Source organism: Rhincodon typus, chromosome 43 (assembly GCF_021869965.1).
Source record: "Rhincodon typus isolate 14 chromosome 43, sRhiTyp1.1, whole genome shotgun sequence".
Lineage (NCBI taxonomy): Eukaryota > Metazoa > Chordata > Chondrichthyes > Orectolobiformes > Rhincodontidae > Rhincodon > Rhincodon typus.
This window is the reverse complement of record NC_063374.1, coordinates 2,147,689-2,163,834: the sequence shown is the minus strand read 5'-3', so window position 1 is coordinate 2,163,834 and position 16,146 is coordinate 2,147,689. Positions and strand designations below refer to the sequence as shown.

Here is a 16,146-nt window from a genome sequence, read left to right as displayed (position 1 = left end):
ACTGTCCTTGTAACCCTTTTTTTTAAAGGTTAATCTGCCTGGCCTGCATATCCCTGGCAACTTCACGTGGCCAACCTACCTAATCCACACAACTTCACACAGTGGAAGGAAACTGGAGCACCTGCAAACAGTGCGAAAATGTGCAAAGTTCACACAGACAGTTGCCCGTGGGTGGAATCTGACTCGGGTCCCTAGTACTGAGGCAGCAGTGCTAACTGCTGAGCTGGTTTGCCATATTCGCTGAGGCGTATATGCAGTATGCTCTTGGGAGACACTTGTGCATGTGCTAGTGCATCTTTGTCATTAAGCTAGCTACCCATTTGAAAGAGGCTGTGAGAATGGATCTGGGAGTGGTGGGGAGAGAACTGAGCGGGATGAGAGCTTCGGAGATTGGGGCTGTTCTGCTCCTAAACCGCACCAACCTCTGGCTCATTGCTTACTAATCTGCTGCCTCCCCAGACCCCCTTTTCATGACACTGGTGCCCCCCTACCCCCACCAAACCCCCCACCCCCGCCCTCCCCCCCCCCCCCAACGCCCCTGCCCCCCTTCTGCCACCCTCGCCTCCTTCTGCTGCCCTCCTCCCCCCCTCGCCCCCGCGTTATTGCCCTTCCCCCATTCTTTTACCCTCCTTGAAAATGGATAACCTCACACTTAGGTGAACAGTAGCCAGCTTAGTTCACCAGGGAGTGTTGAGCATCTGTGAGGATCATGGTGAAATGACACAGAGAAGGAGGGTCTTCAGAGTCCCAGTGTCCAAGAGAAAATCTTTGACCCATTGATTTTATTCTCACTCTGCCAAGAGAAGCTCAGTGCAGGCTGGGGTTAACAACTGTCAGTTTTAAAGGGGGATTATACTGGAAGGCACATATGGGGCCCTCCGAGGAACAAGAGAAATAGGTGCAAGATTAGCTGAGACTGCATAAGGTTCTGGTCAGACCGCATTTGGAACATTGTGTGCAGTTTTCAGTGAAGAGTGATGTGCTGGCATTGGAGGGAATTCAGAGGACATTTATAAGAACAATCCCTGGCTGAAGGGCTTGTCACATGAGCAACAGTTGAGGACTCTGGATGTGTACTCCATGGAGTTTAGAAGGATGTGGGGGATCTCACTGAAACTGACAGAATACAGAGATGCCGGCACAGAGTGTATGTAGAGAACACGTTTCCCCTAGTAGGAGAGACTAGGACCTAAGGGCACAGCCTCAGAGTGAAGGGACAACCCTTTAGACCTAAGATGAGTAGGAATTTCTTCTGTCAGAAGGTGATGAATTTGTGGAATGCATTGCCACAAATGACTGTAGAGGCCAAATCATTGAGTGTATTTAAGACAGAGATAGATAGGTTCTTGAAAATGAGGTTGTGAAACATACCAGCCATGATCAAATGGCAGAGCAGACTCAGTGGGTGGATTGGCCTATTTCTGATCCTATATCTTATGGCCTTATTTGGTCCATTGAACCCAGTGCCACAGTGGTTAGGGCTGCTGCCTCACAGCGTCAGGGACCCAAATTCGACTCCACCCACAGGCGACTATTTGTGTGGAGTTTGCACGTTCGCCCTGTGTCTGCGTGGGTTTCTTCTGGGCACTCCGGTTTCCTCCCAAAATCCAAAGATGTGCAGATTAGGTGGATTGGCTATGCTAAATTGCCCATAGTGTCTAGGGATGTGCAGGCTAGGTAGGTTAGCCATGGGAAATGTGGGGTTACAGGGATAGGGTAGGGGACTGGGTCTGGGTGGGATTCTGTTGGAGAGTCAGTGTGGACATGATGGGCTGAATGGCCTGCTTCCACACTATAGGGTTTCTATGATTTTATGAGCTTGTTCTGCTCTTCATAGCTGACCTGATTCTGACCTCAACTCCATTTTCCCTCCAATCCCCTGGAACCCTGTCTCTGCTGCACTTGTAACCTTGACTGAAACTTCTGATTTCTGTTATCTCCTTTCCTAGGGATTTAAGTGATTTGAAGGCTCCTGGTTTCTGATATCTTTCCAGCTGCAGGCTCCAGCAGAAGATTTGAAAACTGTGGGATTCTTTGGGAGGTGAGTATTTTTGAGCATTCATCTACAATTTCAATCTTTCTGTGCAGTGCTGTGGTTCCATAGCCCTGATGCTGATGTGGCAGAGTGAATTTAAGAAGTTAGGTCGAAGATTGAAAAATAGAACCTTGAAAGTAGTAATTTCTGATTTACCCCAAAGCCAAACTCAAACAAGGGAAGGAACAAAAGGTTAAAAGAGATAAATCAATGACTGAAGAGTTGGTGCATTGTTCAGGAATTCAGGTTTTTAGACAATTGGACTGTCTTTTGGGATTAAAAAAAGACCTGTTCAAAAAGAACGGGTCTAACTTAAACTGGAAAGGGACCACTATCTTAGCAGGGAGATTTGCTCATTCTATTAAAGGAGACTTTATTCTGATAGAGAAGAGGAGTAGAGGAATTCTAAGTAAGTGTAAACAGAAGGATTGATGGGAAGGTTCTGAATGTGAGGAGAGCATGTCAATTAGAAAAGAAAGAATCGGTAAGTAGTAACTCAGAAGAACTAAATTGCATTTATTTCAATGCAAGGGGTCTTACAGGTAAGGCTGATGAACTCGAGGCATGTTTAAGAACATCGGATTGGGACATCGTAGCTATCACAGAAACTTGGCTGAGAGATGGACAAGACTAGCAGCTCAATGTTGCTATAGGAAGGTTAGAAAAGAAGGCAAGAAAGTTGCGGCGGGGAGGGAGGGGAAGTGGCATTTTAGATTAGGGAATACATTACTGATGGAACTAGGGTAGATATTTCTGAAAAATTGTCCAGTGAAAACATATGAAGAGAAATTACAAATAAGAAAGGAAAGATCACTTTGATGGGATTATACTAACGGCCCCCCAACAGTAAGAGGGAAATTGAGAAACAAATATATGAGGCAATCTCTAATATATGTAAGCATAATAAGGTTGCAATAATGGGGATTTTAATTTTCCAAACACTGACCGGGTTACCATAGTGTTGAAGGTGTGGATGGTGATGAATTTGTCAAATGTGTTCAAGAAAATTTTCTTTACCAATACATGGATGCTCCTATTAGAGAATGAACAAAACTAGACTTTCTTTTGGGCAATAAGGCAGGGAAGATGACTGAAGTAAAAGTGAGGAAACACTTTGGGTCCAGTGATCATAATTCTATTAGTTTCAGAATGGTTATGGAAAAGGATAAATCTTCCATAAAAGTTAAAAGTTTTTAATTGAAGTAAGGTAAACTTTAATGGTTATGTGACAAGAATTTTCAAAAGTTGATTGGAGTAGACTGTTCACAGGAGAAAGGACGTCTGACAGGTGAGAGGCGTTCAAGAGTGTGATGACGAGAGTTCAGAGGCGTTTTGTTCCTGTTGGAGTGAAGGGTAAGGCTGGTAAGATTAAGGAACAATGGATGAATAAAGATATTGAGGTTCTAGTCGAGAATAAAAGAGAATCTTATTTTAGATATAGATAACTTGGTTCAATTGAATCTGTTAATCAATATAGAGAGTGCAGGGGGATTCTTAAGAGAGAAATCAGGAAGGTAAAGAGGGGATATGAGATAGCATTGGCAAATAAGGTTAAGGATAATCCAAAGAGATTCTACAACTACATTAAGAGTAACAAGGTAACTAGAGGGAGGGTAGGGCCTCTTTAAGATCAAGGAGGTCGTCTTTGTGCTGAACCCCAGGAGATGGGAGAGATACTAAATGAATATTTCGTGTCAGTTTTTGCTGTGGAGAAAGAAATGGAGTCTAGAGAATGCAGAGAAATAAACTTTGATGTTTTTAAAAAACAGTTCACATTACAGAAGAGGAATTTCGGGAGGTCTTTGAGAATAGAATGGTGGATAAATCTCCGGGACCTGAACTAATGTATCCCAGAATGTTGTGGGAGGTAAGGGAGAAAATTTATGAGACCCCTTGCAGAAATATTTGCATCATCTATAACTACGGGTGAGTTGCCTGATGACTGAAGGGTGGCGAATGTTGTACCTTTGTTTAAGAAAGGTTGTAATGAGAAACTAGGCAACTATAGACTGGTGAGTCTGACTTTGGTTGTGGGTAAATTGTTGGAGATGATTATAAAAGACAGGATTTATGGACATTTAGAGAGGCTAAAATTGATTAGGTATAGTCAGCATGGTTTTGTGCGAGGAAAATCATGTCTCACAAACTTGATTGAGTTTTTTGTGGAAGTTACTAAAAAGATTGATGAGGGCAGAGCAGTAGACAATATTTATTTGGATTTTAGTAAAGCCTTTGACAAGGTTCCACGTGGTAGACTAATTAGTAAAATTAGGTGACATGGGAATCAGGGTGAGCTTGCCAACTGGATACATAATTTGCTTAATGGCAGGAGACAGAGCGTGATGGTGGAGGGTTGCTTTTTGGACTGGAGGCTTGTGAACAGCAGTGTTCCATAAGGATTGGTTCTGCGTCCTCTTTTGTTTGTCACTTCTATAAGTGATTTGGATGAGAATATAGAAGGCATGGTTAGTAAGTTTGTGGACATCGCCTAAGTTGGTGGCATAGTAGACAGTGAAGAAAGTTTTCTAAGATTACAGAGGGATCTTGATCAAATGAGTCAATGGGCTGAAAAATGGCAGATGAAATTCAATCTGGATAAATGCGAGGTATTGCATTTTGGTACATCAAACAAAGGTAGGGTTTATACAATTAATGGTAGGGCTTTGGGTAGTGTTGTAGAACAAAGGGACCTGGGGATGCACATATATAATTCTTTGAAGTTTGCACCACATGTAGACAGGGTGGTTAAAAAGGCATTTGGCAGCTTGCCTTCATTGCTCAGCCCTTTGAGTATATAAGTTGGAAGTCATGTTGAGGTTGTACAGGACATTGGTGAGGTGTCTTCTGGAGTACTGTGTCCAGTTCTGGTCATCCAGTTGTAAGAAGGATATGATCAAGCTGGAGAGGGTTCAGAAGAGATTTACCAGGATGTTGCCAGGAATGAAAGATTTGAATTATAAAGAAAGGCTGGATAGGCTGGGAACCTTTTTCACTGGAATGTAGAAGGTTGAGAGGTGATCTGATGTTAGTTTATAAAATAGTGAGAAGTATAGATAGTTAATGGTAGTTGGCAAAGAGGCAATTTTTTTTATACAGAGGGTGGATTGCATGTGGAATGAACTTCCTGAGGAAGTGGTGGATGTGGGTTTAAAAGATGTTTGGATAAACACATGAATAGGAAAGGTCTGGAAGGAGATGGGCCAGGAATAGGCAAGTGGGATTAATTTAGTTTGGAATTATGTTCGGCATGGACTGGTTGGACCAAAAGGTCTGTTTCCATGCTGTATGACTTGATGACTGTATGACTCCTTTACTGTGGATCTGAATCCATGTTCATCTATTGCTCTGTTTTACCTCTGCACATCATCTCTGCTGTTGTCTGATTTCCTCTAATACTGGGTTTATTTGAACCTTGTTTGGTATTTTGTTATTATTTCTGTTGATTGTGTCTAAATGAGGTTTCTGTTGCTGCCCATCTCTGTTTATATGCTATAGATAACAAGGTGTAGAGCTGGATGAACACAGCAGGCCAAGCAGCATCAGAGGAGCAGGAAGGCTGACGTTTTGGGCCTAAACCCTTGTTATCTCAGTTTCTCCAGCATCTGCAGTTCCTACTATCTCTGTTTATATGCTGCTGATTTCCCAGCTTTTTCTTCCCACGGTCAGGAATTGTTTGTCCTGTATTGGAGATCATTTCTGCTTCTGAGCTACTATTAACCATCAGATACTTGTTATGACACAAGTATAGAAAAACAAACCAAATTAGCCTCACTACACTGGATTCGCAATACAGTGAAACTGAAACATTGGAATGACTGTCAAAATTGCCCAAATGTTCCTAACCAGACTTTGAATAACAGACCCTGGACACCAAGTTTTTAACTTAAAGAAGAAATAACAATAACTTGAGCACCGGGCGGCACGGTGGCACAGCGGTTAGCACGGCTGCCTCACAGCACCAGGGACCCAGGTTCGATTCTAGCCTCGGGTGTCTGTCTGTGTGGAGTTTGCACATTCTCCCCGTGTCTGAGTGGGTTTCCTCCGGGTGCTCCGGTTTCCTCCCACAGTCCAAAGATGTGCAGGTTAGGTGGATTGGCCATGCTAAATTGCCCATAGTGTTCAGGGATGTGTAGCTTAGGTGGGTTATAGGGGGATGGGTCTGGGTGGGATGCACTGAGGTTTGGTGTGGACTTGTTGGGCCGAAGGGCCTGTTTCCACACTAGGGATTCTAAATCAAAACAAAGATGAGCAACTCGGCGATTTAATAAATGCCAATGATTTAAACCCAGTCTTCTTTGTTTATAACCCCCACTTTGACCAATAGTCACACACAAGGAATAAATTAAACAGAAAATGAAAGAAATGTAAATTGTCAGTTGAATTAAACAGTTTCAAGCAATGGATGCCAAGCCTTTGTGCAATCCTTGGATAATGAGTTTTTCACATGCACATCTAATTTCTAAGTCAGTAGTGAATGTCAATAGTTTCAGCAAACTTCTATGCATAGTTAGTTACTTTTCTACACATTGGCTCTGTTCTCAGAACATTCAACAATTGATAATTGGATAGAAAATGAGAGACAGAGCAAAACAGAGCAGCCAGTCCAGAAGCTTCCAGAATCCCTCTGCACCACCTTGACTTTCTGTGTGGTGAAGCTGCTCCCAGATTGCTGTTTAGTAAGGAGTTACTAGATTTTCATCCAGTGATTTTAAGGTAGTGCTGATATCTTTGTCAGTTACAATCAATTTGTTTTTATATCCCACTTTTAACAAAATATAAACATAGAAAATAGGAACAGGAGTAGGCCATTGTGGTGTTTGATCCTGTTCCGCTATTCAGTACGATCATGGCTGATCGTGTTACTTAGTGGCCTGTTTCCACTTTCGTCTCATTTGCTTCAATCCTTTAAGCCTTCAGAACTATGTCAATTTTCTAATTGGCAACGTTCATTGTTTTGGTTTTTACTCTTTTCTGTGGTAGAGATTTCCACAGGCTCACCACTCTGGGTAAAAAAATGTTTCCTCATCTCAGTGCTAAATGGCCTACCCCGAATCCTTAGACTGTGACCCCTGATTCTGGACTCCCCCAGTCATTGAGAACATCCTTCTAAACTCCAGTGACTTAAATCTTAACCGACCCAGTCTGTCTTCATTTGACAATCCTACTATCCGAGGAATCAGTCTGGTAGACTTTTGTTGTATTCTTTCCGTAGTCATAACATCCTTCCTCAGATAATGATTCGAGAACGGCATACAATATTCTAGGTGTGGTCTCAACAAGATTCTGTACAATTGCAGCAAGACATCCTTGCTCCTGTGCTCAAATCTTCTCACTATAAAGGCCAACGTACCATTTGCTGCCTTCATTGCCTATTGCACCTGCAGACTTACTTTCAGTGACTTGTGTACAAGGACACCCAATTCTCGCTGCACACCCCCCTTTTCCAAACAGTCGCCATTCAGAAAATAGTCTGTCTTCCTGGTTTTGCGATCGAACTGGATAATCTCACATTTATCTGCATTATTCTTCATCTGCCATGCACTTTTACCCACTCAGTCAACTTCTCCAAATCACACTGAACCATATCTGCATCCTCCTCCCAGTTTACTGTCCCATCCAGCTTCATGTCATCTGCAAGCTTGGAGATATGATATTTAAGTTTCCTCATCTAAATCATTAATATATACAGTCGGTTCTGATATAAGATGTATTTGTTCAATGCAAATTGACAGAACACAATTGAAGAATAGGAGAACACTGTTTGTAAAACATGAAACTTCTGACCTGTGTTGGCTATAACGTGATTCTGTCCCCATCACTTTAAGTATTGCGGTTATTGCATGATTTTCTATAGTGCAAGGTCATGTGAGAACGTGACCAAGGCGTTATATCAGAACCGACTGAATTATGAATAGTTGAGGCCCAAGCACTGATCCCTGCGGTACTCCACTAGTCCCTGGCTGCCTCTCAAAAAATAACCTGTTTATTCCTACTCTTTATTTCCTGACTGCCAGACAGTTCTCTGAACAAGTGAGTACACTACATCCAATCCCATGTGCTTAATTTTATCACGCCAATCTCTTCTCTGGGACCTTTTGAATGGCTTCTGAAAGCCCAAGTAAACCACATCCACTGCCTCCTTCACAACTCTACAAGTTGCATTCTTGAAAAACACTAGTGGATTTGTCAAGCATAGTTTTCCATTTCATGCATCCAGGCTGATTCTGTCCAATCCTGTCACTTTTCCAAGTGTTCTGCTTTAAATCTTTAATATTAGACTCTAGCATTTTCCCTATCAATGTCAAGCTAACCAGTCTATAATTCCATGTTTTCTCTCTACCTCCTTTTTTAAATAATGGCGTTACATTAGCTACAATCCATTCCATAGGAACTGTTTGAGTCTATAGAATCTTGAAAGATAATCATCAATTTTCTCTATTTAGTTCAAGCTCCCAGTTTCAGAATGCGTCCACTGTATCTTGAGCCACTTTGTTAAGTATTCTGGGGAGTAGATTACCAAAAACTGGGGATTTTTTGGCTGTTAATCTCATCAATTTCCCCATAACCATTTCCCCAACATCATTTCCTTCGGTTCCTCTCTCAGCGGACCATGTGTGTCTCTACATTTTGGGGATGTTATTTGTGTTCTCCTTTGTGATGATAGAAGCAAAATACGTACTTCATTGGTCTGCCATCTCTTTGTTCCACATTATAACTTTCCCTATTTCTGATTGTAAGGGACCTACATTTGTTTTTTTTTTGTTAATCTTCTTTTTAACTTCACATACTGTAGTTTCCCCTCTTAATCAATCCCTTTGTCATCCTTTGCTGAAATCTGAACTGCTTCCAATCTTCAGATCTGTTGCTCTTTTTAGTCAATTTGAACGCTTCTTCTTTGGATCTAGTACAATCTCTTGTTAGCCATGGCTGCGTCACCTTTCCTGTTTTACTTTTGCCAGACAGGAATGAACAACTGTTGCAGTTCCTCTATGTGCTCTTCAAATATTTGTCACCCGTTTAAATAGTGTTCCCTAATATTTTGTAGCCAGCTTGTGCGTCTACCACTTCCTCTCTTCAGATTGAAGTCCCTAGTCTCAGAATCAACCCTGTTAGTCTCTCTATTAAGATAGAGTTCCATTACTCTGAGTTCTTCACTCTTCCATAAGGAACCTCACAAAACTAGATTGCCAATTATTCCTTTCTCATTATACAATTAAAAATTTGAAATTAAATTGCCATTGTACAACAGGACCATGGGTTCCTCTCATTGGAGAGAGATGACTAGCGGTGCTTTAACCTGAGGGTCACCCATCCCACAGGCAAGGGGTAAGGTTGAGAACATGGGACCTTCATGGTCACTTCAGCTGGTACAGGAAATGAACATGTGGTTTTGGCATCACTCTGCATTGCAAAGCAACCATCGAGCCAACTGAGCTAGCCTGCCCCCGCCAGTTCCACGATATGCAGTCTAGGATAGCTTGTCCTCCATTTAGTTTCTCAATGTAATGATCCAGGAAACCATGTCATACACACCCCAGGAATCCCTCCTGTATGGTATTGTTAATAATTTGATTTGCCCAATTTATATTCGGATCGAAGACACCCACAATAACAAGAGTATTTTTTTTTGCTTACGTCTCTAATTTCCAGTTTAAGGTATGCTCCAAGGTAGTTCACGGAAATGTTACAAAACAGCATTTGACACCGTGTCACACCATGAGGTGTTAGGGCAGGTGACCAAATAAAGAAGGTGGGGGAGAGGGTTGAAGAGAGTTAGGGAGCAATTTCCAGATCCTGAGGCCTAGGAAACTGAAAGAATATCCACCATTGGTGGGGCGATTAATTGATCATACTCAAGAAGCCGGAATTAGTTAAGTACAGATATCTTCAAGGATTGTGTGGCTGGCAGAGATTACAGAGATAGGAATGATCACTATCATGGAGGAATTTGAAATCAAGGAAAGGAAATTTAAAATGTTGTTGTTTCTCAACTGGGAGGCATTTTAGGTCAGCATGAGATGAACAAGACTTAGTGCGAGTGAGCATGTGGGCAGTGGAGTGTTGAGCTCAATTACAGGGAGGTTGAAAGTAGGAAGTGGATAAGAAGTGCGTTAGAATCATTCAGTCTCGAGGTTACAAAGGACTGGATGAGATTTTCAGCACATGCAGCTGAGACTGTGCTGAAGTCAGATCAGTCACTGATGTGGAAATAGAACACGAAAGTGAGATGTATCTTTGTGGTCAAAAGCTTATCCCCAAGTCCAATATTCCACCAATACTGCAAAGAGCCTGGTTCAGACAGTTACTAAGGAGGGAGATACAGATGGAGTTAGCAAGTTTGTAGCAGGGACTGAAGCCAGTAGCTTTCAGTAAACAAAGGATCAGGAGTATGCCATTCAGCCACTTGAGTCTGTTCTACCATTTAATGAAATTCTGGCTCATCTGTGGTCTAACTCCATGTACCTACCTTTGGCCAATATCCACGAACACCTTTGCTGAATAAAAGTTCATTTATCTCAGATTTAAAACAAACAACTGAGCATCAACAGCAGATTTTGGAAGAGAGGTCAAAACCACTCCCACCCTTGTGTGCAGTAGTGCTTCCCAACACCTCTCCTGAACAACTTAGCCCTGATTCTCAGACTGTGCCCTCTAATTCTAGATTAAATTGGAGGAAATTTCTATTTATCCACTAGAAGATGGAGGGACATTATGTGACTTGGAGGGAGCTTTGAGATGGTGATGGTCATATATGCCTGCTCCTTTGTGGTAGTGAAGTGGCTGGTTTGGAAGGTTTTGTTAAATTTATGGCTGAGCGACCAATCTTCCAGCCCTCCCTCTCTCTCTGTCTTCTCCATCTCCCATCCCAACCCCCACCAAATTATGAAAGCCAGAGTCTCTATAACTAGACTAGCTGGCTGGTTCCCCTCCCTGAAGGACATTAGTAAATCATTTAAGTTTTTATGACAATTGGTAGCTTTCATAATCACATTTGATTTGATTTATTGTTGTCACATGTACCTAAGTACAGTGAAAAGCAATCTTTTGCAAGCAGTACAGGCAGATCATGGCAAACAAGGATATACAGATCATAGGGTGCTTAGAGTAAGGCATACAAGGTTATAGCTGCACAGGAGATGCACAAACGCGCAAGGTCAACATGAGAGTTGAAATTCGAGAGGTCCGTTCAGCAGTCTAATAACAGCAGGCAAGAAACTGTTCTTGAACCTTTTGGTGCGTGTGTTTAAGCTTCTGTATGTTCTGCCTGACGGATGAGGATGGAAAACAGTATTACCAATGTGGGAGGGGTCTTTGATTTTGGCAGCCTTTCCACGGCAACGAGAAGTGTAGATGGAGTCCGTGGATGGGAGATTGGCTTTCGTGATGATCTGGGCTGTGTGCACAATTTACTGTCGTTTCTCACGGTGCTTTTGCCATGCCAAGCCGTTATGCACCCAGGCAGAATGGGTTTTGTGGTGCATCTGTAAAAGTTGGTGAGGGTTCTTATTTCCTCAACTGCCTGAGAAAGAAGAGGCGTTGTTATGCCTTTTTGACCGTCACATCTGTGTGGGAGGTCCAGGACAGATTGTTGGTTACTGTCACTCCTAGGAACTTGGTACTGTAGACCCTCTCCACCTCAGCTCTGTTGATGTAGGTAGGGGCATGTTCTCCTCCTTTCTGAAGTCAATGATCAGTTCTTTTGTTTTGCTGACATTGAGAAAGAGATTGTCATCATTGCACCATGATACCAAGCACTCTATCTCCTTCCTGTGTTCTCACTCATCATTGTTTGATATCCGGCCTACAATGGTAGTGTCGTCAGTAAACTTGTTGTCTTGTGAGTGTATTGGGAATGCAGTAGGGGATGGAGTACACATCCTTGCAGGGTGGCAGTGTTGACGATTATTGTGGATGAGGTGTTGTCTATCCTCACTGATTGCAGTCTGTGGATGAGGAAGCTGAGGTTCCAGAGGGTGGAGCCGAGACCTAGGTCTTGGAGTTTTGAAATTAGTCTGGTAGAGATTATGGTGTTGAAGGCAGAGCTGTAGTTGATGAGTAGGAGCCTGAGATAGGTGACCTTGTTATCCATATGTTCCAGGGATGAGTGTAGGACTAGGGAAATGACATCCACTGTGGACTTGTTTCACCAGTAGGCAAGTTGCAGGGGATTGAGGCAGACTGGGAGGCTAGAGTTGATGTGGGGCATTTTCCAGCTCCACAAGCTTACCAGATTAACTTACCTCAATTTCACAACCTACTCTATCATTGGGAAATGTTAGAGTCCATTATAAAAGTCGGAATAACAGAGCATTTAGAAATACATTATACAATCAAGCAGAGTCAGCATGGTTTTGTGAAGGGGAAGTCATAGCTGACAAGTTTATTGAAATATTTTGAGGAGATAACAAGCAAGATAAATAAGGAAGAAACCAGAAGATGTAATACATGTGGATTTCCAAACAGCAATCGGTAAAGTATTGCATATCAGACTACTTCAGAAGATAAGAACCCAGAAACCTACACAGTTGGGGTACATATTAACATTGATCAAGGCTGGGTGATGAGTTGAAGGCAAGAGTTGAGATAAAGAGGGAATTTTCATGATTGCATATTGTAACTTGTGGAATCCTACAGGGATCAATACTAGAGCCACAATTATTTACAATATATACAAAACACTTGGATGACAGAAGTTTGCAGATGACACAAAGTAGATGGAGGCAGGTAGTGAGGATGACATAGCGAGACAGGTTAAACAAGTGGACAAAAACTCACTGTGGAATCTAATGTGGGAAAAGTTGATGTTTACTCATTTTGATTGGAAGATTAGGAGAGGTGAATATTATTTAAATGAGAAAGACATTACAGAAAGCTGCAGCACAGAGGGAGTCCTTGTGCTTGAAAGACAAAAAGTTAGCATCCACGTGCAGATAATCAGGAAGGTAAATGGTCTGTTGGCTTTTATTTTTATACCCCATTCCCGTTAAATAAGGATATGTTGCTAAAAACTGTACGAGACATTAGTCAGATCACACTTGCAATACTGTGAACAGTTTTAGCCTCCTTATTTTACAAAAGGCAGTGCATAGAATGTTCAGGAGATTGATCCCGGTCATGGGAGGATTTTCTCAGGTGGTGAGATTGAGTGCAGGCCCGACCTGCTCATTGGAGTTTAGAAGAATGAGAGAAGACCTTACTGAAATAAAAGCTTCTTAGAGGTTTGACAGGGTAGATTCAGAGAGACTTGTTTCTTCTTGTTTGACAGTCTAGGACCTGAGGACATAACCTCAGTGTTAGGCAATCACACATTTAAGACTGAGACGTGGAGGAATCCCTTCTCTAAAGGGGTACTGAATCTGTAGTTCTTTACTGCAGAGGGCTGTAGAGGCTGGGCTGCCCGGTGTATCCAAGGCAGAGATAAACAGATTTTTAATCGATAAGGCAGGCAAGAAGAGCTGAGGATTATCAGATCAGCCATGATCTCATTGAATGGTGACAGCAGACTTGATAGATTGAATTACCTACTTCTACATCTTACAGTCTTATTGTCTTTTTCTTTTTTTTCCTCCATTCTCACTTTACTTCCCTTTTTATGTTTTCAACCAATTTCACAGGGTATTAGAAGGGGAGGATTTGCAGTGAAAAGGCTTGAAACCAAACATCACTTCACAATCTGATGGAGTCGCCTGGTTTATTGTCGCCTGAATATCGTTGGATTTTGAACATGGAAGGAAAAAGCACAATTCACACTGAGGATAAACTGTACACATGTTGTACATGTGGACAAGGTTTCAGCAGATTATCTGCCCTCTCGCAACACAAGTACAGTCACACTGGGGAGATGCCATTCGTCTGTTCAGAGTGTGGGAAAGGATTCACTCGATCTTCCTTTTTACGGAAACACCAGCAAGTTCACACAGAGGAGAGACCTTTTAAATGCCCAGACTGTGGAAAGTGCTATAAAAGGTCTGGGGCCCTGAAGTTGCATCAACGTGTTCACACTGGGGAGAGACCCTTCAGTTGCTCTCACTGTGGGGCTGGGTTCAAGCAATCATCTGACCTCATTGAACACCAGCGGATTCACACTGGGGAGAGACCATTTACCTGCTCAGAATGTGGGAAGACATTCGCTCGGAAATCAATCCTGCTGAAACACCAGCAAGTTCACACAGAGGAGAGACCTTTTCAATGCTCAGATTGTGGAAAATGCTATAAAAGATCTGGCGACCTGAGGTCACATCAACATGTTCACACTGATGAGAGACTGTTTAAGTGCTCCCACTGCGGAGCTGGGTTCAGGCAGTCGTTCCAACTCACTGTACATCAGCAAACACACACTGGGGAGAGGCCGTACACCTGCACTGAGTGTGGGAAGGGATTCACTCAGAAATCCAACCTTCTGAAACACCAGCGACTTCACACAGAGGAGAGACCTTTTAAATGCCCAGACTGTGGGAAGTGCTTCAAAAGATCTGGGGATCTGGTGTCCCATCAACGTGTTCACACTGATGAGAGACCGTTCAGATGCTCTCACTGTGGGACTGGGTTCAGATGGTCAACCCAACTCACTGTACACCAGCGAACTCACACTGGGGAGAGACCATTCACCTGCACTGAATGTGGGAAGGGATTCACTATGAAATCCAAACTGCTACATCACCAGCGAGTTCATGAACAGTGACACTGACTGGCTTTTACTGTAATAAATATAGTTCCCTTCCACTCTGCCACTCAGATTGTCTAGCAATGAAATTTTGTCTTAAATGTAATGTAACAAGTACTTTAAAAATCTCTAACACATGTTGACGCTCTTTGAATTGATCTCCTTCTGACTGGAGGAATTGGATTTTGCTGTTAATCATATTAAGCCACAACCATGTTCCCTAATGTCTTTTTCGGCTGTTTTTTTAAACTCCAGCCTAGTTATGGGTCTTAATAAAAACAATTATATCAGGTCTGTGTTAAACAGCCTACTAAAGCTTTCTAACGTGCTTAGTACTTTCTTTTGAAGTTTTTGTCCCTTTCTATATCATCTATTTAGTGAGAAGTACACGGAGCTTCGTCATTCAGATTGAGACAAACTGATTAGCTGCCTCCTCGATGTCCCTCCTTTCCCTGAAACTGTCTCTGAAGTTCCATCTTGTCTGAGTCCTGAACCTGCATCTTTCTCCAGTTCCTCTCCTACCTCCAGAGCTCTTCATGTCCATGAGACCCAACAGCTAGTCCCTTGACCCACTTTCCACGAAATTGCTGTGCATCCAACCTCCCTGTTATCTGAAATTGTTAACAGTTCTTGCTCTCGTCTGGTATGTTACCTTTCACTTTAGATCCATCTGTTGAAAACCACCTTGACCTCATCTCAAACTCCCTTTCTTCTCCAAAATAACCTGGAACTTGATGTTCCCCTAGGATCTACCCTTCCCTACACACACACACACACACACCGCCCTCCCATGCCCACCTACACATTGCCACTCGGTGACATCATCAAAAGGCACTAAGTTCTCATACGTCCAATGAAATCAACCAACATGACCTCAGGACACAATCCCCCTTCTCCATTATCCCACTGTTGCTAAATTATCAGACTGTGTATTCCACATTCCTGGATTTCTTTTCCAACTCACTCGCATGGAGTGGTCATTGCTGACTTGGTCAGCATTTAATGCCCATCGAGGGCAGTTAATAGTCAACCACATTGCTGTAGGTCTGCAGTTACATGTAGGCCAGACTGGGTAAGTGTGGCAGTTTCCTTCCCTAAAGGATATTATAGTGTATCAGGTGGATTTTTCCCAATAATCAACAATAGTGGCCCTGGTGGAACACAGCATCAGTGAGCTGGTTATTGCTGAGTGAGTACTTTCTGATAGAAATGTTGCCCAACTCCATCATTTTGCTGATAATGCAGAGTAGGATTAATTGAAAGGGTTGGATATGTCCTGCTTTTGTGGACACGATATAGCTGACTTTCTTTTTAATTTACTGTATCAATCTAAGTTTTATAGTGCATTGGAATTACTTGGCTGGGGCAGAAACCGGAACTGAGTGATATGTTCATCCATCATTTTGTTCACTTTTGTTGTCACTTATAAATGATTTAAATGAGGATA

The 16,146-nt window shown here is 42.5% G+C and overlaps 1 protein-coding gene across 1 annotated transcript in view; it reads left to right on the top strand.

Moving 5' to 3' along the window:
- LOC109932102 (zinc finger protein 91-like) overlaps positions 1-15,014 on the top strand; it is a 28,471-nt gene extending 13,457 nt beyond the window's left edge. The window contains exon 3 of the mRNA XM_048619608.1: positions 13,688-15,014. Within this exon, the coding sequence (XP_048475565.1) occupies positions 13,688-14,717 (1,030 nt within the window). The 3' untranslated portion in view covers positions 14,718-15,014. The remainder of the gene's footprint in view (positions 1-13,687) is intronic.
- Positions 15,015-16,146: the final 1,132 nt, after the last annotated feature.